Source organism: Ascidiella aspersa, chromosome 9 (genome assembly GCF_963924565.1).
Source record: "Ascidiella aspersa chromosome 9, kaAscAspe10.2, whole genome shotgun sequence".
Lineage (NCBI taxonomy): Eukaryota > Metazoa > Chordata > Ascidiacea > Phlebobranchia > Ascidiidae > Ascidiella > Ascidiella aspersa.
Window position 1 is genome coordinate 19,823,497 of NC_139455.1, and position 24,410 is coordinate 19,847,906.

Consider the following 24,410-nt stretch of genomic DNA (forward strand, 5'->3'; position numbering starts at 1 on the left):
AATCCCGATTTATTGTTATAAGAACGTGAATGGTAAATTTTGGATGTTAATTTTTTCATGTTTTAGCATGGCCTATGCTTTTCAGATTGTAAAAATCACCTACAAGTCGTTCCGACTAAAAAAGGGTATTAATTTAAATCCTTTGTTTCGACCGAAAGACTAAAAATGGCGTTGGACAAAGCAGCCTTTTTAGTAAAATCCGAATTAAATAATATTTTAAAATCACACAACTCGCGAGACTTGGACTGTATTCAAATATAAATAGAAACTTCACGCCCGAACTTTATACAGACAGACAAAATATGCAGAGAGATAGAGACGAACAAGAAGGTCAAAGTTGCACCGACGCGGGCACGTTCAAACGATGACGTCAGAGATCGGGGGCGACCCCGTCGTTGGCGGCCTTGACACACTTGGCCATCGTTTTGGAAGCTCGGGAGATGGAGTCTGTGACGAAATAAAATGGCAAGGCGTCATGATACTTACTTTTGTATGGGCATTAATATTCCTGTTACGTCTTACTACAACCTCCAACCATTGGGCTCCAAACAGTACAATGATTTATCATACACGCGCCATATACCTACTGGGATGGGGGATAAAAAACGGCATATATTTGAATTATATTACACGTGCACGGTTGCGTTACTCGACGAACGATATGCGCAACGTTCAAGTTCACCGCAGTTTTTGACTGGTGAAAAACTGCTAAAGGTTATCCGTAGAGTCAGTCTTTTTGCGTTACCAGTTAAGGTTCAACGCTGTTCCTTCTCCTAATACGCTGAAGTTACTTACTTTTTTATTTTGCGTGTGCATTGCATTGATCGTCGGGTGGGGAAAAAATAAAACTTGAAATATCTCCGACGTAATAACAGTAAAGAACTTAATATTTTGAATTGAAAAATACAGCGGCCGTCACAGCGGCTTACCTGTCATGTAGAAGTCAGCCAGCGAGAGTTGCGACGATTGCAGAGGCTTGCTCATCAGCTCGGGTTTGGCAAGCTGGAAAACGAAAAAAGTTAAGCGCTAATCAGCTTTTTTAAGAGTAGTTTGTATAGAAAACGTTAAAGTACGCAACAGAAAGAAATTAATTTATTGTAATGGGAACCGATGGAAAATAAGCCGCAAGGTATAATTTCTGGTAAATAATTTCTAGTGAACGGCCTACCGGTAGCGGTAAAAATGTTCTAAAAATGTTTTATGTTTACAAGTTTTCTAAGGTTACTGGTTTTAGTGGTCTTGTTATGACGTAACTTCAAGATGTCATCTCTGAAAATGTTTATGCGTTTCGGCAATTTTTTTACCATCGTTCAGGTTAGAAATTAAGCCTACTTTCACCTTTGAATGAAAACAAATAATAGTTTTATACAGGTGTTACTATAACCGAAACTTATCCTTTGCTTTGATTTTAACGTAAATATTTAGTACTATAGGTAGGGTGGTTGTACTAATGTACTTGTACCCGAAGCATCAGGATTCAAAACACAATACGATTTTTCAGTCAATCCTAGTCACGATCAAGAATGCACTTCCATCCAGACCCGAAAAACAACAGTTGGGGCTAACCTTAGCGAGCTCGTGAGCCTGCTTGAAGTAGTTGGCCTCCTCCACAGCATCGTACCTCGTCAGGTTTGGAGCAATCTCGCTCATTCGCGAACGCACACCTTCCAGGTCGTCGTAGGGCAACGTCATGTCCGAGATCTGTTTATTAAGAGGCGGTTAAGTTTAGTATGGTGGCTACTTAATTTATTAGGGCAGCAAGCAAATATTTTTATTGCTGTTTTTCCTCCTGCAGGTTTATAGAGGATACTGGTGCAAAAGAAAACGCACAACTAGACGTATAAAGCAACACTATACAAAGCGGGGTTATCTATAATACCACAGTCACAGTATTAATATTACCAACGAGATTATTAAAAAATAGTCAGGAATGTGTACGACGGAATAAGTCCTAAATAATACTTAAAACAGACGAGAGATGTGGCGATTGAACGCCGTCAGCCTGACATCGGTTGTTTTCGTAAAGAAGTTTTGCCAACACGACTGTTCGCCATTTTGGGGGGTGGGGGTGGGTAATGGGAAGGGTTAGAAGAATAATAGGTTTAGGCTGGGTTAGGGTTTAAACTATCGGAAAGTTGGTGTTAAAAAAGGGTTTGGGTTCGAGGTTAGGTAAGATGTCGTTCAAATGTTGTTCTAGCGAGTTTAGGTATTATTCATTTGGATCACATTGTGACGATTAGCTATTAGTCCTATTTTGGTGTTGTTACGAACTGTTTAACGTCGATGTATCTAATTTCCATCCTATCGCCTAAGTCTGTAAAAAGCCTACAGTGTAAAATCGAACTGACGCTAAATAAACTGGACAAATCGTTATACAGGCCTTTTTTGATAATGTAATGTTAGTCCTGTTTACTAAGCCGTTCCGAATCTACATCAGTGATTTTCAACTTGTAGTCAATTATGTGGCTGAATCGAAAAGCAATGATTTCTATATGCTTTTGAGTTCATTTTTATGGCCGCCCAAAGAGCAACCGGTGTTTTTTGGTCATAAACTCCTTGTACTTAAAGGTGCACAACAGCGAGAATAAACAGCAAAAGCGCACCATTAGAAAAGGCATGTAAAAAATTTAAAAAAAGTTAACATGACACGCTATAAAACTGTTTTTTTTTCAGTGTCAACATTGAACACAGACAAGGTAAGATTTCTATGCTTTAGTTTCGAGTTATTTTTTATGGCTGCTCATAAAGCAACCGGTATTTTTTTGGTCATAAACTCCTTATACTTAAAAATGTCAAAGAAATTAAAAAGAAAGAGCACCCTTAGATGGAGGCAGGTAAAAAAAAGTTAACATGACACGATATAAAACTGTTGTTTTTTTATCCCAGCATTAACATTGAACACAGAAAAGGTGACGCCAAACCTCGGAGAGTGCTCTGATGATCTTCCAGTCCTCTCTTGCGACACCGGGTGGCGAAACTGCGGCCTGGGTTTGCTGGGCTCGACCTTCGGTGTTCACGTAGGTGCCCGGCTTTTCGGTGTAAGCGGCGCCCGGAAGAATGACGTCAGCGAATGGGGTCGATGCGTCACCGTGGCTTCCTGTGTTGTTTATGAATTTAAAAAAAAAATAAGTTTTAATGGTTCGAATCCCGCCCCAAACAATATAAGCTCAATACCCATAATGTTCCACTCTGTACCCAGGACCAGACTTGGTTTTCATTGGAATTAGAGCAAAATGCGGCTAATTCTAATCTAATCTAATTTATGAATTGCCTGTGTGCTCCAATTCTAGTTCTAATCTAATTCGTATTTTTCCAAAACTGTTACTTTGTCCAACGGCATTTTTAGGCACTCAGTTGAAACACAGAATTTCAATTAAAACTCTTTGGTCGGTAGACTTGTATGCAATTTTTACAGTCTAAAAAGCATAAAAATTAGCACACACATATTTACCATTCACATTCTTATAAGAATACTTTGCGATTAAATTAAATTGGTTGTATGTGATTCTAGTTCAAATTCTAGGTGAAATTTGTTTTTTTAGGAATTTGGTAATTCTAATTCTAATCTAATTTAGAAAAATTAAAATGCTCTAATTAATTTTAAAAAGCTAAAATAAATCTAGTTGTCCAAGTCTGGCCAGGACTGTACTCTCCAATCCTGGCATGGAGAATATACAATACACACTACCTTTACTAATTTAAATAATCACGAGACATTTAGTCCTGGCTACAGAGTGGAACATTATGGGTATTGAGCTTATATTGTTTGGGGCGGGATTCGAACCCGCAGTCCTCGGTCTTACATTCCGACGACTTAAGTCGAAACGTCTTAACCAAGAATATGTCGATCTACTCGACCTTTTGGAATTTGCAATGGCCACACTTGCTCACCGATATAAACGACGAAGCAGTCTTTGGGAAGAGTCGAGCGATCTACTGCTCCTCCATCTGCTCCTAGGAGGAAAAGAAGAGAAGGAGGATTACTCCTAATCTCATCCAGTCCTGGTTTGTATCCGAGGTCCAAGGCAGCCACTTGGCTGGCAACCTGAGAACAAAACAAGAAGATGTCGTAAACCTATATGCTCAGAATATTAGAGACGGGGATGCGAACATTTTTTGCACAATGTGCGCAAAAATGTGCACGCCAAAATGTGCGCAGATTTTAGAATGCCTTCAAAAATGTGCGCACTTTTTGTTTAACAATGTGCGCACATTTTACACTGCCTTCAAATTTCACTTTTAATTGACACAACTTCTAGTTGTGTTACACTGAGATAATATGTGTTCTGTCGGCATGAATCATGTCACGCTAAAATGGCATAGACAGTTAGACACCTATAAATAAGTGTGTTAACCAGTAAAATTGTAAATTATTATACAATTTTGTTAAATTACAAACACACATATAATTCACAGAACTTATTTTTTCATACTGAGAAAATATGAGCGGCTTTCAAAGCAAGCGTGAAAGCTGACCTTAATACTTGTATAAACTTTTTTTTTTCAAAAAGCAAATACCTCGTTTAGGCAATAAGTTTTAACTCCCTGACATCATCGTTTAAAACCTTAAAATATTTTGGTTTACCATGTTTGGTTGTAATGCGTGCATATTTTTTTATTATTTTTGAATGATGTAATTATTCTCGTGACAAGATTTTGAAAAGTATAAATATCACTGCTGTAATGACTTAAGTCACTGTTGGCTTGACTTAACTTTTAAGTCTTTTAGACAAAATGACTTGACTCTTTCAGACAAATGACTCGGTTTGAAATGAAGTTTTTTGATAAAATTTTGTTTTACAAAATGGGTATTTGTCCCAATTTTTGCAAATAAAACAATTTGTTGGCTGTGTATTGCGTTTTTGTTTTTTTTAGTTACGGCTTTTGGCATTATCGGGCAAGTTTACTAATTTAACAGCTTATTGTGTAAATTCAGTTGGACTCAAGTGATTTAAAATTGACTTGCTTGCAACAATGATAAATATACATTGCTTTGAAAAAAACGTGACTGTCTCTTTATTTTAGTGTAATGCAATATGTAAGCTTTTACGAACAAAATACCTAAAAGCTGTAAAATCCTAATATTAGTGTCCACTAAAAATATGGTCACAATGGCCTACGAAGTTACAGTCGATGTACCTTCTGCAGAACGTTGAGCACTTTCCACGGTTCCGCTCCGTCGCCCATGTTCGCCTGTGACGTCACAGTTGCCTTTTGCGCGATGGCGGCCACGGCCGAGTGAACACCGAATGCGTCATCACGAGCAAATACTTCGCTTCCGACGACAACCATCGGACGTTTGGCGGCCGCCAGTTTCTGCAGGAAAATACACAACATTATACGGATTCCAGCCATAAGACCGAGATAAGAACAACATCAACGTCGGAATAAAACACAGATCGGAGTAAGACCAAAAATAGGACTAATAACAAAAATTCGTAAAAACGTGTAAATAGGAATAAGTCGTAAATCCTTTGGAATAAGACCTTAATTACCAGAGTTAGTCCTATACAACCTTTTACCTAAGCCCAAACCGCGCCGCTAAGTACACCACAAACTCTCCTAATAATTTCAACCCTAACGAAAGAACAAACTCCTAATAACTCCAAACAGGGGCACATAATCCAATTTAAAAACATCGGCGCTCTAACGGCGCCGGTCAAACTAAGGCGTCCAAACGTACATACACCAAAACGACCGATGCCAGAGAGATGTCTCCCGATCGTTCCATACCCTCTACCGACAGTTCAAGGTGGTATGTTGGCCATTTAGGCCTATCTTATTCTGACTAAATATTACTGCGTATTTATTATGTTGTTGGTGTTATTCCTATGGTATTATACATTAATCTGCTTTAGATATTGTTGCCTTGTACATATATTCGAAGCAAAACTAAAACTCGCAAACTTTGCGAAAAGGATGACGATTTAGATCTTATTCTGTCTTGGATATCACTGCGCGTTTGGCTTTACTGTGTTGTTCGTTTTAATACTATGGTATTAATCTGCTTTAGATATTGTTGCCTTGTACATATATTCGGGGCAAAATTAAAACTGGCAAACCTTGCTGAAAGGATGACTTCCGTCGGCGATTTGCTGAAGCGCTTTGGTCGAGTCTCCGAGATGCTCGTACGAGTAAGTGAGGTCGACTTTGCTGCCAATCACCGCCACGTCAAGTTCGTTGTGAATCCAGCTACAGAAAGCGCATGTTAAAGGCAAATATGGGAAAGAGCAAACACCTGGCACGACTTTAAAGCGCCGAGACGTCGTTAAGCGGGGGGGGGGGGCTTTTAACGGTTTATCACTGTTGAGATATACGATACTGATGGACATTTTATTCGATACCGATAACCGATATTTTGGACAAAAGTATCGCGATTCAATCCGATACAAATGACGTCATTGCTATGCTGAAACAATCAATATAGATGCAATTAAAACGTTCGAAGGCAATTTTCCTAGGTTAATAGGCAATAACTTGCTTTGATGTGATTAAGTTTATAGTTCCCATTAGCTTTTAACATGCTGTTTCCTGATAAATTGCCTTTCAAGGTGAAATTGCTGGGTTAAATCACAAACCAAGGATGAAAATCCTATAACAATTTGGTATCGGATCGGCACCGATACCACCCTAGTATCGGATAAGTAGCGATACTACCAGTTAGACTCGGGTATCGGCTGCAAACCGATATTATCAGGTATTCTTTATAGGATAAAAATGCTGGGAAAATTTGCCTGTGGCTAGATTCGAACTCGCGACATGGGACAAACAAGTTTCCCGATGCCAATGTTTGTATTGCTGTTGTTTGGCTACCGCCTTATGATCAGTTTAACGGTATTCACACGTGTGTAATCTAAAAGGTATATTGATTTTAAATATCGTCAGGTTAATAAGATAATCGTAAGTAACCAACGAAGAAAAATACGTATATATATATACAGATATTCTAACATTGTGTCAAAATGTCGACTTCTATTGCGCATTTGATCATTTATCTCAAGTGTAGAACATGAAACACAAAAAAAACTCACGCTTTTCTAATTCTTGCGTTGAACAGCGGAGCTTCGAATCTCGGATTTGTCCCGACGAGCAGGACCAGGTCTGCTTCCTCTACCCCGGATATTTTCGTGTTGAGCAAGTAGTTAGATCGAAGGTCGGTTCTAAGACAAATCAACAAAATGATAAGGCTATAGGTGTTAATGAACTGTGCTATACGCAGAACCACGACAAAACTCTTCACGTGTAGCATACAAAACTATAGAATCCGACATTAAACGTTTTCTTTGTATATAATAGTGCTTTCAAACTTTTTAGAAGCGCGTGGGACATTTTAAACTAGTATTTGAAGTCGCATATATTGGATAAAGGTTGATAAAATGGATTGAGTTGATGTTTGGGCTATTAGGTGAGAGTTGGATTTGGAAATCACAAGTGAACTTTGAAAATGATGGAAACCAATGATGAATATTACCGAAAATCAGTTTGTTTGGATATTAACAAAACAGTATCGACTTTCTTGTCTCAGTCAAAATCAGTCACTATAGGTTCTAGTTTATAAAAGAGAAATATATTTCGCCAATCACGGCATTATCAGTCTCTTAATTCGAATGAATTCATGACAAAGAAAAGAGACAAAAAAGTCTATACTGTTTTGCAACCATTCGAAGTCATTGTCGTCATTAAGTGCATTAGGACGAGGAGATATCTTCATTTTTACATATTAAGTTTGCACTGTTTGGATGTTATATGATAAATATATTTCGATCCTTAAAGCATCATTAGTATCTCTTTTAAGGTTTACGAAGTTCTGTACTTGTTTAATCCTAATCAAAATAATTAAGACATTCTTTGGTAAAGTAAACCGACGGAACTCGTCTATATATGATACACATTATAAATTATGTAAACCCACCCTGCTCCGTCGCTGAAGAACAGTTCCTCAGTGCAGAGACTTTCGCTGTCGAGGTGGTTCACCAGGTCCTTCATGCACACAAGAGACTCGGCGTCGGCGAATCCACCGGCCACAGCACCCACCTTGTTCTGCGCCGCCAGCAACTGTAATAACACGCGGGGTAAAAACAATTGAAGACTTGCGAAATTCTGCATTTCCAAGGCGGGTTGGGTGAACAACAGCGATACATAAACTCGGCGGTCCTTTTTTCTTGGATCCAAGTTCACGCTATTTTAAAAGAATGGCTGCTTTACAAAGTAGAATGGCTGCTTTACAAAGTAGAATGGCTGCTTTACAAAGTAGAATGGCTGCTTTACAAAGTAGAATGGCTGCTTTACAAAGTAGAATGACTGCTTTACAAAGTAGAATGGCTGCACAAGCCTGGTAAATAGCAGTACATTGGTCCAAGGCAACGCTAGTGATAATTAACGTAAACAAGCGATTCCCAAATTGGGTTTAGTGAAACCCTACGGTTCAGTATAACGTAAGAATTTAAAGGATTTCATAGGCTATCTAGTTTTTATTATAAATGCTAAATATGGCCGTTAAACCGTGCAACACGGCAGGGGTGAAAGTACAATTAACTTCTTACAGAAACAATAAAAAAATTCTTAACAGAACGCACGAATTTTTTTAGAGATGACGTTACATCATAACGGGAGGCGTCTAAAACACTAAACCTTATCGGAATCTGGGGGTTATCGTTTGAGGTCGTGCAAACATATGCAACTGAAATCTTGGTTTAAATACATTGGAGAAAATGACGAAATGGCCTGGTAAAAAAGAACATTTGTTACGGCGTTCTATACCACTCCGGTTTACTTTCAACACCGTAGCAAGTTGGCCTGATACAAAATAACGACATATAAATCTTTAGGGAGCATCACAACAATTATACCTTTTTACGGTAGTTTCAACATTTGTGCAAAAATCATGGGATTTATTTAAAACCTCGTATATGTGGTACTCTTTGGTTTCTTGAAAGGTATGTAGCCCCTGAAATTAACAAAGCCCACGTAATTCTCGGGACCCAGATAGTCATAATTGTTGTGTTGCTCCGAAAAGATTTATATGTCGTTTTTGTATCAGGCGTACGAAGTCTTAATAGACGAAGTCTTACTAGAGTACGGAGTCTGACGTCAGCAAAACAAACCGACTCCGTCGAGTCCAGAGTCCGACAACCTGATTTTATCAACGGTTTGAAATTCAGGGCTGCGGAGTAGGTCAAAACTTGCCTACCTTGCTTGAGATAAGAGGCAGGGCGTCTTCCCATAGACAGGTGACGAGCTTTCCCGCTTTGTTCCGAATCATTGGCTGGGTGAGACGCTGTCTTTTCAGGCCATCATAAGCAAATCTGGAGGAATTAACGACACTAGGTGTTAACACTTCAGTGACTGGGCGCAACATTGTGTGGTGTGTGTGATTCCGAAAAAAAGGTGTGTGTGAAATAGGCATTTAACATCGCGTTCACCGTTCACCAGTTTAATCTATAAAGCTGTGCGGCTTTTCAGAAATATTTTATAAGCTATACGGCAACATATTTGGCTACATTTTGGGAAAGAACAACAAGAGACTACTTATTTGGTAAATATGGCAAAACTGCTAAAACACAATTCTACTGGTAAAAATGGACTAGTAACATTCAGCCGTTCACCTACAGTTTTAAAAAAGATATAAAATCCGATTAGCTGCCGCCGTTTTCAAGTAAGTTAAATTTTAAACTAAATGTTAGTTTGCGGATCGAACTAAGGAACTGTGGCCCGAAAAAAGTTTGCAACCTTAAGGCAGTACAAGACCGCTCAAATTTGTGAGAGCTTGTGCCCCTAATTACATAGATGTCACACTACCGGTAATGTTTTGGCCTTGTCGTGTTTTACCGATGCGTCGATTCGGACTTTAAGCGTATTGACAGGTTCTGTTTATGCTCGATCAGTGCCTGTCAACGTACGAACGCTTACAAGCGGTCATATAGGTCCATCTTCGATCATGGCGGCAACTAAACAACCCTACTGTTGCGGAAAACTGATTCTTATTTCACGAATAGAAGGTAACTTTTACCAAAAGTTTTAAATATTATGAAAGATCAATAAATTACATCTGGATTGTTGCATAATGTTAAAATACCTGTCTTGATAAGATATACATTTTTTGCGTTAATTTGACAGATTTTTAAAGTACTGTCAAAAAAAATAACACACCTCCGGAAACGTCGCGGCACACTTTACTGGTTGCGGAGCACTGGGACGTATTTCGGATCTAGCAACTAAAAATGTAGACAATTGTCCCCTTACCGTGTCTTGTCAGAGATCCATTCTTCGTTTATGTCCTCATGAAGTCGTGGCAGAATCCTCAAAACATCGCCAGCTCTGGTGGAAACGACAATGTTGCTGCCCAGTGCGTCCATGACGTCAATCGTCTCAGTTTTCCTGATAAGCGAAACGCGTTTTTAAAAAGAGGTAAAGCATAATTTTTCGCCATATAGACAACTACCCTATTTGTAGGTTTATTTAGATGTGTATCCGTTCCTCGGTATTACTTACTCCTATGTTTGTTAAGCTAAAATACAAGCAGAAAAATATCTGATTCCTCAAAATTTTTTATTGCTGTATTGCTTTGTCCAAAGGCTAAAAAACAACCCCAACCTTGTTTCCCAGGGCCTTGCAGTGAAGGCGTAAGGCTTTGATGTAAGAGCTCCGACTGGGCAAATGTCAATCACGTTTCCAGACAACTCAGACTTGAACATCTTTTCAACGTAGGTGCCAATTTGCATATCGTTGCCACGTCCAGTTGTGCCAAGATCAGATACACCAGCTATTTCATCAGCAAACCTGAAAAGTACTACATATTAAAAAATACCAATTTTTGAATTCACTTCTAATCACGAATCAGAAGTTTGCAAAGTTTATACATAGTTCCCAAAATCAACTATTTTTTTAATGTGTGCCAACTTCAAAAAAACAAGCACTGTGATGCAACCACTGTGTTAAGCCAAACAAAATGTCAGAAGGTGGAAGCAGATTGCTAACCCACCTTACACATCTTGTGCACTGAATACATCTTGTCATGATGGTCTTGATAAGGGGACCAATGTTCTTATCTTCCACAGCTCGTTTCTGCTCCAGAAAGCGACTTCGATCAGAGCCAAACATCATTGATTGGTCCTACATAAAAATAATACAATTCCAACTTGTAGGATTCGTATGACAGTAAGCAAGACAAGACATTAATAACTGCTGTATCTTGACATCACAATGAAAATCCATATCCATTACAGAGGCTTAAATTGTTTAACATATTTTTTTCAAGAGGTTAAAGTTTCGAAATTAGTATTCTGTTATGTCTGAACTTTTCTAATTAAACAAGTTTCTCTTTACAGATTTTGGTTTAAAAAACTGAAAATCTTCCAAACGAGTGAAACGACTAATAGGTTTATTAAAATGCTAATAATAAGAAAACTATTCTTTAGACCTTCCCGTCTTTGTCAAAGATTCATATGAATTAAAACTCATGATGCCTAATTTTGGGCCGAAATGTATTTCTCCTTTAGATGACTAGAACTTATAAATGACCAAAGTATTTTGCTCCAATTTTAAGTCATGGTCATAATTTCGGTGTAAGGGCGAGGAGATATTCTGATTTTACGAATTCAGTTTTGCCAAAAAGTAAACTAAAACGGTTTTAACCTGCAAGTCACATTCTCCTCCCTGGTCACAGATGGGGCAATCCAGGGGGTGATTGGCAAGTAGAAATTCCATCACACCCTCCCTGGCTTTCTTGGATACATCCGAGTCTGGCTTGATTCTCATTCCCTTCATGACAGGCATCGCACAAGAAGCTTGGGGCTGTAACACCGGAATGTAATCAAAATAGGAATGCGGCTTGTCAAAAGGCAAATAAATTTATTTCAATTCACCTTTGGTGACTTTTCAATTTCGACCAGACACATTCTGCAGTTTCCGGCCACAGATAGACGATCATGATAACAAAACCTTGGAATCTGTATTCCTGCAATTTCACATGCCTGCAACACTGTAGATCCTACAATAGCGAACGGAAAAAATATATATATAACAAAGCAATCAATATTTTTTTCATCTAAAAACTATTGGGAGAATATTTTGATATGCAGTGGAACTTGTGTATCAGAAACCATTTAAAGGGCAACCCTTGAAATAACTTCTTGTTGAAAGAAAAATTTAATTATCTCAGAAATGCTGAAAAAAGTTAAAAAGTTATAAACCAAGAAGTTTTTAGAGCTGCATATTAAAACCTGTACTATGCAAAAAAAAAGCGTAACATGATAGTATGAAAAAGTTTGGAAAGCTTAGGTTGCTCAGAGCACCCCAAGCAGAAATTGGGGTGGTTACTGCTTAGCCCTCCCTAAAATGTAAATCTTCCTGTAAAATACCTAATATTTTGTTTAACATGTGCGATTTGGGAATCTGACAGTTAGTCAAACAACTATTAAGGATTATTTCCCATAATGCAATTCAGAAAAATACCTGCCTAGCAAATAGAATATTTCTTTTTGGGTTATTTTTCTTTTTTTTTGTGGTTAGTTTGGGTTATTAATCCAAATGTTAGGAGTCATACAATAAAACACTTTGCTTGTTAAAACAATACTGTGGAACACTATATACAGATCTGTTCATAAGTTTAATGGTGAAGATAACGGCCCAAATAGACATAAAAAGCAACATGCTTCCTTTGTGCGACTAAAATGCATGTAAACGGGTGTAACTGATGTGGCATTTGCCGAAACATTTGAATAGTAAAGCATGTCGGTTTTTATGTCTATTTGGGCCGTTATTTTCCCCATTAAAACAATACTGGTTTGACCATTAAAGGGCATGATTCCCAAAAAAAGTCATTTACCAGAATATTTTAAGTATGTCTCTCAAAAAAATGAAGTCTGCATCTATGGATCATAATATACAAATACAGTATATACTAAACTTCTGGTTCTAAAGAATGTAACATAGCATCAACAATGTTAATCGACATACCGCATTTAAAATATAAAAAGCAAAAAACATTACATTTTTTTCTTTACCTGGTTTAACCCAAACTGGCTTGTCATTGACAAAAACCTCAATCCTATCATCGGTGCTCTGAAGACGAGAAGAAGCTACAACAGCTCCTAAAATAGACAGATTTTTTACAGAAAACTAATATTAACAGCAGGAATCTTGCAATAACCATGAAATGCAAGCCTACCATATTTTGTCAACAAAGGAGTTATATTTTTGACAGAAAGTTGATTTGGTGGAAACTTCTTGGCAAAGACACGGAACATTTTGGCAACTTGGGTTGGTTACCAGTATTCCACCAAACAACAAACAAATCTTGTGTTAAAACCAGTAAGTTACTTAAAAATCATAACCTGAAAAATATTGTAAATTTAGCTTAATAATAAATTTTAAAGCCAAAAAGGTCGAGTAGATCGACAGCATCTTCATTAAGACGTTTCGATACGAACTTGTATCATGCAAAGATGCAAAGAAAAGCAATTACGTTATATATTGATGCGACTACCATACATAAGTCCAGCTTCACACCGTATACGCCGTGAAATTCACAGGTTTGTACTTCGCGCTACTGGTGGCAAAGTTGGATTTCGATTGATCCACAACACAACCTAAATGACGAAATCGTTTCGAATAAAGGATCCACAGGAACATTTGCAGCGATCTAATGTCGTGTATAAATTAACGTGTTCATGTGGTGCTTCCTACATTGGTCAAACCCGATGAAATCTTTTAATGATGGTCAAAGAACACAGAGTGGACGAGAAATCAGAGGTTTGCAGACATCTTCTGCAGCACTCGGACCATAAGGTTGATTTTTGCAAACCCGAAGTGCTCGGAGGGGCTTCAGACATGTTTAGATTGCGGCTACTCAAGTCGCTATCTATTCAAGACTGCAGCCCTGAATTGAACGTCGACACCTTATCTAGACCGCTCTACCTATTCAACACCTAAAGGCTCCGACTGTAAAAACATAGATGATAACAATTGCGTCCTACCTTTTATAAGTGATGCTTTGATTTGCTTTTCAGCCACACTAACTGAAGATGATACAAGTTCGTATCGAAACGTCTTAATCAAGATGCTGTCGATCTACTCGACCTTTTTGGCTTTGAAATTTATTATTAAGCTACATTAAAGATCCGTGCATAGTGTACCCAATTGTAAATTTACATACTGATAAATTAAGTAAGAAACATATATATATATATATTATATATATATAAAATAGATTGCTCTTTGAATAAAAGTACAAGGATTAAAAATATTTTAAATAACAAATTTTCAAACACACAATTTAACTTGGGTGCATCTTAGTAGTTACCCAAGACGCCCTTTTTATTGAAAAAAAAAAAACAAAAAAACAATGTCTGATCTAAATAAATATGTGATTGTTTTCGGTAACTGTAAGCATGATGACCAAACCAAACAGTAAAAGTATATAGTTATTAATTAAATATTAAAAGACAAAATAAGGTATAATAAAAAAAACATATCTATTGGTCCTCAATTTACTAATTTTAAATATCGCTGGCATGCAGCACTGATTCCTGGATTAGTAATGAAGAAATTTGAGGAAACTTTTCAGCACCAATGGAGCTGAGCCCAATGATTAATTACCATGTCCATTTTAAATATACACCAGTAAATATGATACCACATATTGCTAATGCAGACATGGTCATGTTCGCCTCCTGTTTCATCTTTACCAAAAGTGGGTGCTGATTCATTTCATCAGCATAAAATGAGGCCTTTTTATTTTTATGTGGAAATGGTTTATTTGGAATAGCCAGGTTAAGAAATTCACATATTGGTGCCCAGCCATCTCCTATGTTGTAAACCAATAACTTGTTGGCAGGTGCGGTTTGTTTCACATAGCTGTTATGTTGTCTAAAATTTTTTCTCGCAATCATTTCATTAAGAACAATTTTTTTCCAAGGAATCCATGACGGATTGAAACCGTGAATCACTCTTTGAAAGTCTATGACAAACTTGTGGTACTGCCAACCAGTTGGAGAAAGTGACTGGTAAAGTTTAAGTTTAGTACTGGCATTGTCTTGGGCGATTTGGTTGGACCAACTTTGATACCAAGAATCTTCATCTCTGATAGTTAAAATGATCTTTGCATTGGGAAAAGCTTTATGTATTTCTTCCCAAAAATAGTAGACAGGAGCGTCAACTGCGGCATCCACTCTATTGTACATTCTCTGAAAGTCATCCAGTGATCCACCCTCGTTTAAAAGCTTGGCCCACGTTTTTCTGTCAAATTGAAAATGCTCCAAAATGTCATACACCGTATAGCCCAATTCACGCAAAGCGGCAGCCAATGATTTTGTTCCCGTCTTGGGGTAGCCAACCAAAATGACTTTCATATTTCAAACCACTGCCAAACTTGGGCGCTCTTTCACTTATGTACGTGAAAAGTTATGCAAAAAAAAATAATAATAATACCGCATACCACAACGCATATTGTTTGGGTTAGGGTGCGGGTTAGCGTTTGGGTGAGGGTGGGTCAAGTAATATTATGTTTATTATTAATACTAACTTGACCCACCCTCCACCAAACGCTAACCCGCACCCTAACCCAAACAATATGTGTTGTGGTATGCGGTATTATTCTTATTTTTTTTTGCATAACTTTTCACGTACAATAGTGAAAGAGCGCCCAAACTTTTTATATGTTACGCAGTTGCGGTGTTTGCACAGCGTGTGTTCTACTTTCAATTAACATAACGAACGCAAAATTATACTTAACATAAATCAACTAAAACCTTTAAATTTGTTGCAAAAAATCACTACGATATATTTGCAAAATTGTTAAACTGTCTTGTAAGCAAAAACACTAATTTTACACATAGATTTCTGTCTAATAAAATTGTTAAACTGTCTAATAGAAATTACTCTTAAAATTAAATGAGATTGAGTTTAAAAACCGAAATTTTTTTTATAGGCTAATATACGAATTACACGTTAGGATTTTTTAGTATACCAGAATTAAAAATTGGTAAAAGTGAACAACTTCAGCTTTTAACTCCATTTGACCTGTGAGTGGAGATGTACGTAGCTTTTGCAAACCTACAAATAAAACATTGAAAAAAAGTAAATAATTTTGATAAGATTGGCAAACTCTGATTTGTGCCAGAGCTAGTTGTCAAGCCGACAAAAGAGATTTAAACTTAAAATTTAAAAGTCTCTTTTGAGCCGACTAGCGTTATGTTAATTTGCATTAAAATAAATAGATAAATTTAAAATTAAATAGAGCACAGAAATTATGTTATGGCTAATCAAAGAGATTATAATCTCTTTGGGCTAATCGAACTCCAGCGATCAGAACGGAATTTAGAATAACATTTTTGTCGGAACAAAACATAATTCAGAATAAGATTAACGTAGGACTAATTCACTACTACCTATAGTCAAAATAAGGTAGAAATTTAGAAGGGCCTGAACGACCAATATAAGATTGAACAAACTTCCAACCCAACTCAAAACTTTAAAACACTGATGATTTAAATTAGAGAATAGGAATGTCCGATAATTCATATTTCATTTCGATGTAGATACCCGATATTTTGAACAAAAGTAGGCTCTCTCCAACCGATCCGATACCCCTCATTATTAAGGTCTAACAAGTTAAATTGGATGGAATTTGTCGTGCAAACTAATCATTTGTCGGGTTGTAAGGCAACACTTGATTTGAAAGAATTGCCTTTTCAAATAGGATATGCGCAATTAGAGCGCATACGGTGGCTGAAATGCTTAAATTAAATCAATTTTAAATCAGCCCGCTACCACGTCAGATTCGGATTAGTACCAATACTACTATTGGGCACCGGGTATCGGCTTCCAATGCCTGATACCTGAAAGTATTTGGCAAAAAGTACTACCATCAAATATGATACCAAATTAGGTCAATATTCAGGTCAAATAGGCAAATATTGATCAAATTGCTATATATAATATATATAATATGGTCACGATTTTCAGGGTATTTGAGCGTATTTGCCCTTGTGTTTAAAAGCCTATACTTATTTCCAATTAATTAATTAGTATAATATCTAATTGCCTCCCATCTCTTATAAGTGATGCTTGAATTGCTTCTCAGTCACATTAACTGAATATGATACAAGCTCATATCGAAACGTCTTAATCAGGATGCTGTCGATATACTCGACCTTTTCGGCTGTGCAACTTATTATCTAGTATAATATTGCCGCAGAAACTTACCTTTCAGAGTAGAAAACTCCACGTTGGATAAGAAAACAACTCATTCACGGACCCCAATAAAAAATCTCCTCACAGGGTTTATTTCGTGTAGAAAAAAATAAATTGTGTACCAGTAAACGTAAAATTTACCCTTAATGACTCGTCACTATTTTAGGGAGTGTTGTCCTTAACTTTGAATATTTAGAAAGCCACCAAAAGAGGCCAGACGTTGTACGAAGTGTTTATTTTCGGAAGGAGCCTATTTATATATATATCCTAGTCACAAGTGTGGTGTGGCTTGATGTGTCCTCCCGTTCAACCGGCGGCCTGTGGGCAGTTTCTCACCAAACAGGTGTATTATAGGTTAAATCAAACTTGAATCGCAACCTTTCGTCACCATTGTCTGTCGCGCGGAAGCAATAGGCGTTGAAACGTGACGTTGTCAAGTCGCGATTACAAAGGGATTATATTTGTCATCACGAATAAACGCCCATGGAGCTCGATAGGTGGTCTTCACGTTGGCCTAATGCATTAGGTTTAGTGTCTATTGGCCGGAACTGATACGGGGGGTGCTGGCCCTTTTTAAGGGACTTTCCCCGAGTCGTGGCCAACGCAGTTGTGTAAAAAGGACCACCGTTGTCATTGGATTGTTGTACAACGCAGAATTCTGTGACGTATGTAATAGGCTTTTCGTCAGACGCGCCTTCGCGAAGTTGTTTTAAGGATGAATCGGACAGGAATCGATTTCCGACAAAAAATCTGAAGTAGCCGTTTGTTTATCCGCAAACATAACATAGGTGAGCTTCGTACACGAATCGCGACGCGATGTGGATTCGTGTTTTCAGGAAGTCAGGAGAAGCGACTTGACGTTGTTCTAAAATATTGACTTGACTTAAAATTAGACTATTTTCAAATTTGACTTTACATTTTTCGCTTTGAAAATTTTCAGCACTAAACTAGGCCAATTTTTGGGATTTTTTTTTTCATACTTTTGGAGTTTCTCAACCGGAATAATTTGTTTTTCAAAATAGCAACAGCAAGTGCTCACATGTCGCGTAATAAAACGAGAATCCCGTTGGTTTTACGCGGTTCAACGAAACTGCCCAGGCGCCAAGCCGGATTGCGAAAGGCGAAAGAGTTGATCACGCATTGATCGATGAATTGAAACCCTTTGTGGAATTTCGATCGCTCTCGCGTCAGATTCAAGTAAATCGTGTTTCTCTTTTCACACTCGACCTCCTGAATATTGTTTGCGAGCGATGTTTCTCTTTTTGCCCGTTGGCTGTCACATCCGGTGCCTGTTTAGGTGACTGGCGGGCATCTCTATTTATGGCGTCGTCACAACTCGGAAGTCCATTCACCGCGCAAACACGCGACTGCGACAAACATTTCTGGTGCCCCCCTCGAAAGACAAATCACGCCGAAAAATCTGGGCGGACGTTAATCACCGCACCGCAAAAGCGGTGACGCCAACCTGGAAGTATGCACTTTCCCTTTGGCCCGCTTCGGGGTTGTTTACAAAACTCCCGTCCGACGACCGCAGGGTTTACAAAACTCTGCGCTGTAAGCGGACACCCCGTCAAAGAGAGAAGCGGCGAATAAGCCAATTGGCGACCCTGACGGTCGGGATATGTCACGATGTGAATTCCTCGTGCGGCCTAGCGTTCCGACTGGCACCCAGACCCGGTCCCTCAAGGATAGTCTAATCGTTCTTTGGGTTTGTCCAATAGTTTTGTTTTCGGTTGGGCTAATATGCAGGCTACTTTATTTTAAAACCGATGCCTGGTATAAAAAAACAGCAATAACGGCCACACGATTCGATACCAATATTCATTAGAAGGCTACATTAATCATTAAAATATAGGGCATAAAAGGACACGTTAAACAGGCTTTTTGGGTATATTTAAATAAAGCATTGAGAAATGAAATCCTATACGCCTTTCAAAAAACAATTTTAGTGGTTTTTATTTGTTAACCATTTACTGACAGGGTTACCTTCCAAGGGAGAAAGCGTTGCGTTTCATCGCTATTTGGCTGCTAAACCTTATGTTAAGGAGGTGTCCGATGGACATGGAGTTCACTTTTGTTTCGGACGGGTATCTAATTCGATCCGATATTACACTGGACATTCCTTTAATTGTGTAATAACGCCCACAAAACAGGTAATTACGAGGGAAAATGTGGTTCAAGAACTCAGGTTGACGAACAGTTAAATCTGCTTAGTAGGCTATTTTTTAAAATGACGGTATTTAATTTAAGTCCGTGTGTAAAACGTATTTACCTTTGATCCGAAATTCATAAAAACTCGTATACAATGCGATGCAAAGATTTCTAACAAATCGCCAACGATAGGCCAAGTATAGCAGGGAAACCGCCAAACCTCGAAACTTAAAGCATTCTAAGTCCCAAAGAGACCCCTCCACCCAACGTTCCTAACCAGGCCAGGCGAGGTCGCATACCGCACGTTATTTTGCGCGCTGCCTGTACTGCTTGGAATCCATCGGCGGCGTCGAATATGCGGTGCTTGGGCGCGCGCGACACGGCGTAATTGGCGTCGCTCGTTTTGCAAGCCTCGAAATAAACACCATTCGCCTCTTGCCGGCTTTGAAGGACGACTTGGATTTCGGCGGAGGGCGTTTTAACGCCACTGCTTAGTATTTGTGCTTGTCAGACCCCACTTAACAAGTGATGGAACGTCCACATATCTCAGGCCCCGTGGCACTGACGCCTTGTAAGGGTCGCGAGGATTCTGCTAGGAATGTTGTCGCGGGGTTTCGGCTCGTGACAGCCAAGAGCAGTGGCTCCCCATACTTGGTGGTTTGCCGACCCCTGTTTGTAGGCTTTCAACGTTTGGGCTTTCCCTGCACATCAATAAACGCATTATAGCTGATAGCTTAAAACACTTTTAGGAATAAATGCACAACAATTAGGAATAAATGCAACAGGTTAAATTAGTGGTTCTCAACCGGGGTGCCGCGGCGCCCTGGTGTGCCATTTCTAATGCTTAAGGATACCGATGCTCAAGGAGGTATTTGAGAATTTTTAACAATCTTATTTTGGTAAGCTTTTTGATACAACTATTTGTGTACGATTAGAGACCATAATATCAAATTTCATTTTCCCACATAATTTAATTTAATTGTGTTGCTCCATTTCTATTTATAGTGACATTTCAGTAAAATACTGGAAAAAGAGTAAGAAATTCCAGTCGCGGTGCCGAAAATATATTTGCCCTACGCCATAAAAGATTGAGAATCACTGGGTTAAATGCATGATGAATTAAACAAAGCAAAGTAAATGTACAAGAACGTTAGATTTATAGACGGAAAACACGACATTACGTGCAAGGCAGGTCTAACGAGCTCTTTTTACACTTTAAAAAGATGGTTCAACTTGCGAATAACTAAAATTGTGACATTTTGATTGTGTAATATCTCGATAGAGCTATACATTTAATCCTCTGCTCGTGAGAAACAAGGGGTCCCTATTAAAAGACCGTGGACCATGCCTGTAAGTTCCTATAGCAAGTCTTCTTGTCAAATTTAGTACATACCGTATCTGCAAAACTTGAGCATGCAGCTAGACTGCATAGCAGGTGCACAGCAACGAGCGAAAAATTTATCCAGCCCCTTATAGGGCGCAAAGCCGAAACGCACCGGGGTTAACTGCATACCACGGGGGCGCCGTAATTTGTTTACGTTGAGAAGATTCTATAGGTTTTATGCTAATCTCCCCGGGGCCTTCTCAAGATAAACAGAAACGTTCGGTCAACTGTGTAATTGGTTGGGGTCGGGGGTAGAGCATGGTGTTGCGTGGCAGGCCATGTGCGTCATCTGGACGTGTGTTTATGACGCGACAATCGGCTTTTCTTATCCCAAAGCCGAGTGCTGGATTTCACGATCGACGCGACCGCAAACCCCAAATAAAGGCGCCTGGGCCAACGGCCTTTCGAGCTAATAGATTATGAGCTATAGGCGCGGTATGAGCGCGAATTATGGGATTTGGCGGCTATCTATCCGCCCGTCGATCACGCACCGCTCCCAGCATGACACATTAAAGCGCATTCGAACGATAAATCCCGCTAAAACGGAGTTCAAAGTCTGCCCGGGCCCCGCTACTGTCGTTTTCTCACGCCGGGAGTCGTCTGGCCGGCTACGGGTGTTCCAAGCCTGAGCGCTGAAAAAGCAAGATCTTACCGAGACAGACTATTTGTCTTCTGCCAATCCACTTGCTCGATTTTTGTTTAACTATATGCTTGCTAGACTAAGCACTCTCAACGTGTTTTCATCCACGGGGAAGCATGTGATTTTCGAATATTCGGAGCCCCAACAGAAACCAGTACAGGACATTTTTCTGAGCTTCGTCTAAAACACTAAAAGCAAAACTTTCCAGTAGTTGCTATAGCCTACTTGCTTCATTGACCGATAACGAAGTAAACAGTCACTGTTAGAAAGGATTGTTTAACAACTTTGACCAGACAATGCAGATTTTATTGCTTCTTTCGAATTACTCTTCGGAAAATCTGTGGACCCCTAGGTCACCGTAAACCTGGGGTTTTAGTACGTTTTCAGTCCGTGGCACGCTAACAGAAATACCCAACTCGGCGGCACACTTTTTACCAAACACTACAAACCTAATAGTCGCTTAACTAGACGACAAGAGTGTATGGTAAATACATTAATGTTATGAATTATATCTAAAATTTAACGTACATTTAAGGCTCGCGACAGTATATGCCTATTAGTTCAACGTATACAGGTTATAGTTTCCCTAAATACATGAAATTTTCCGTTATCCTTGAGTAGTGTATAACCGCGGCACATAGTTTGACAGTTCACTTCTGTAGGCCCTTAAGGTAATGTGAACACGTGGTATAGAAGCCGTGTGCTAAATCGAAAACGCTGGTAGTTATCCCAATTGATCGGGCACACTCACAAATGACAAGCGCCGGTTTTATCGTCCAATTGTTGCGTCAGGGGATCTACAGATCGTCGCGAGGGCAGATTATCTCAGATATCGGGCGGCGATTATTTCCGGGCAGCGGCTGCTTACCGGAAAAATGGCGGTTTGCATCGCGTGCCGTGCCAAGAACCCTGGGCGAAATTAAGGCTCTTGCGACGGCACGCTTGCAATCAAAAGGCCCGTATCCTGTCCAAGTCGTGGAAAAGTTTGCACAGCGGTTGTTCGTGTCGGTGATATCGCAAGATCGGACAACCAATATCCGATCATTTCGTTTCGCCGAACGAAGCCAGACGTTTGTTCAGATGCGATCTTACGGCCAATGCTGTGTGTATGATAAATAAACAAATAGAAATGTACAGCGGACGCCCGGGCCAATCTTCCGACGTTGCAAGATGTGATGTCACTAATCAGGATATGCGAACCTAACATTCACTAACCGCAGACCGAGTTGTATATTTATTCGGACCATCTCGGGCGGCTATACCTCAGCATATGACGTTGTCAGACAATGGGAATCTTTCCTAACGTGGAGGCCGTCGTTTTAACAGTTAGCTGACTCACGGGTCATCAGCGCTTACAGATGTGCCACAGAAAAACCACAAGGCTATTTCCACCCGCAGGACTGATCCATTTTGGTCTTTTTCCCCGTCGACCTGTTAAAATCCGCCCCTAAAAGCCCATACCTTTGCGCTTCTCGGAAAACTTGCCAAGAACCGCTGCAAAACAGAACGTTTAACTAAATTCGATCCCCGTCGCGCGCCTTAAAGAGGCGTTGTCGTGATATATTAACCATCTGATAACTGCGACCGAACAGCGCGACACATTCGGCAGGGGGCTTGGGTCCGCTTCTGGGTGAAAGTGGCATGTAATTAGGGGCGAGGCGCTGGGTTATGGGTGCGATGGGGTCCGCTCGCGCCGCCGCCCCATCGTGATGGGGCACCAAGCCCAGGGAAAACGTCGTTTATAAAATTCCGCCGGATCGAGTTGCCTTTGCTGGGCCCGGGCGTTCGTGACACGCGCCAATATGGCGTTATATTTGGATGTGGGAGCCTATTTGCGGCTCACGCACCTTTAATATCGCGGGCCCTTTGAGTGTCCCAGTTTCCCCTCGAAAACACTTGACTATACCCACGCACGTTCCCACACGAATATAAGATTTCTTACACTTGTGCGATTCCGCGGCGGATTTACTACACGACATCACTCCATTAAAACGCCAGATCGCAATCCGTGTATGGCAGATCCTAATCCGCACGCAAGCAAGGACTTGTTTTACGACCGTTTCGTCGTACTTTGTCGGCGTTTCGCCTTTCACGCATAGCGGCCGTCCATATTTGGCGGCCGGGCCGGCGGCACCCGCGCCAGGTATCTGCAACATTTATCACAATATAGCAGTTACAGGCGGGCTCGCTTTACTTGCGATTAAGGCAACTTGACACCGGCTTCGTCGCCTGCACCAACGCTAGCCGCGTTCGGCTCATGATCGCATTCCGTTCGTATTTCGTTCGCCCGCCGTTCAACTTGCCCTCGCCTAATTGCTTTGCGCCGTGCCGCGTTCCGTGTACAGTCAACGGCGTGACTTTGCTGTCCCCTGTTTGCCCCACACATTAGCGCCGACAGGCCGCGCGCCGGGACACGACAAGCGTGGAGTCGTTGGAAGCTGCCGGAACCGAAAACCCCGTAAATGGCGAAAACAAGTCGCACGGTCTCGTTGGGGCGTCTGAAAAATCATGCCCGCGTTCCGCGCCAAAGCAGTTATCGGAATGTGCCAAACTGAAAAATACAAATTGTATTTTAAAGGGGTGACCTTAGAGCGGACTATTCTTAAAACGCACTTTTTTTCGGTAAGTATCGATGAATAATGACTTTTTGCCCCAATGGTCATCGATATGATATGGAGGGAACGTTTGACGTCAAATGTTCGACAACCGAAAATGGCTATTTCTCTCGTCGCAAATTTAGATTTTCGTGACCGACGCAAAATTCCCGTGACACGCGTTGACCAGTTTTGCTCCCACGCGCGATTTTCCGTGTTCCGGTGGACACCACATGGAACCTGTTCGGTGGCGTTTTAATTGCGCCTTGAAAGAAACCGCAATCAAATCTGTAAAACTTGAATTTCCAGAAGCCTTTGAGATAATCCTGCTCACAGAAAATTAAAGCAACGACTTATTACTCATACAGAGTTCGATCGAAAAAAGTTATTCGTTTTGGTAGCAGTGAGCACTGAATATGTGATAACGTAAATCAATTTGACCCTTGCA

General features: G+C 39.9%; 2 protein-coding genes across 2 annotated transcripts; both read right to left on the reverse strand.

Annotated features, from left to right (window-relative positions):
- Positions 1 to 237: 237 nt before the first annotated feature.
- Positions 238 to 13,330, reverse strand: LOC146133476 (NADH-ubiquinone oxidoreductase 75 kDa subunit, mitochondrial-like). The gene is made up of 17 exons (XM_083397501.1): positions 13,169 to 13,330; positions 13,005 to 13,091; positions 11,865 to 11,989; positions 11,635 to 11,793; positions 10,982 to 11,112; positions 10,594 to 10,779; positions 10,243 to 10,377; positions 9,191 to 9,305; positions 7,913 to 8,055; positions 7,032 to 7,160; positions 6,063 to 6,192; positions 5,140 to 5,316; positions 3,892 to 4,045; positions 2,922 to 3,097; positions 1,567 to 1,701; positions 930 to 1,002; positions 238 to 447 (listed from the first exon to the last, which is right to left on the reverse strand). Exons 1-17 carry the CDS (start codon positions 13,245 to 13,247, stop codon positions 371 to 373), a joined length of 2,211 nt encoding a protein of 736 aa, XP_083253627.1. The 5' UTR covers positions 13,248 to 13,330; the 3' UTR covers positions 238 to 370.
- An 891-nt stretch (positions 13,331 to 14,221) lies between these two features.
- LOC146133477 (uncharacterized) lies at positions 14,222 to 15,366 on the reverse strand. Its single transcript, XM_083397502.1, has one exon. It carries the CDS (start codon positions 15,348 to 15,350, stop codon positions 14,595 to 14,597), a length of 756 nt encoding a protein of 251 aa, XP_083253628.1. The 5' UTR covers positions 15,351 to 15,366; the 3' UTR covers positions 14,222 to 14,594.
- Between the last annotated feature and the right edge of the window lie 9,044 nt (positions 15,367 to 24,410).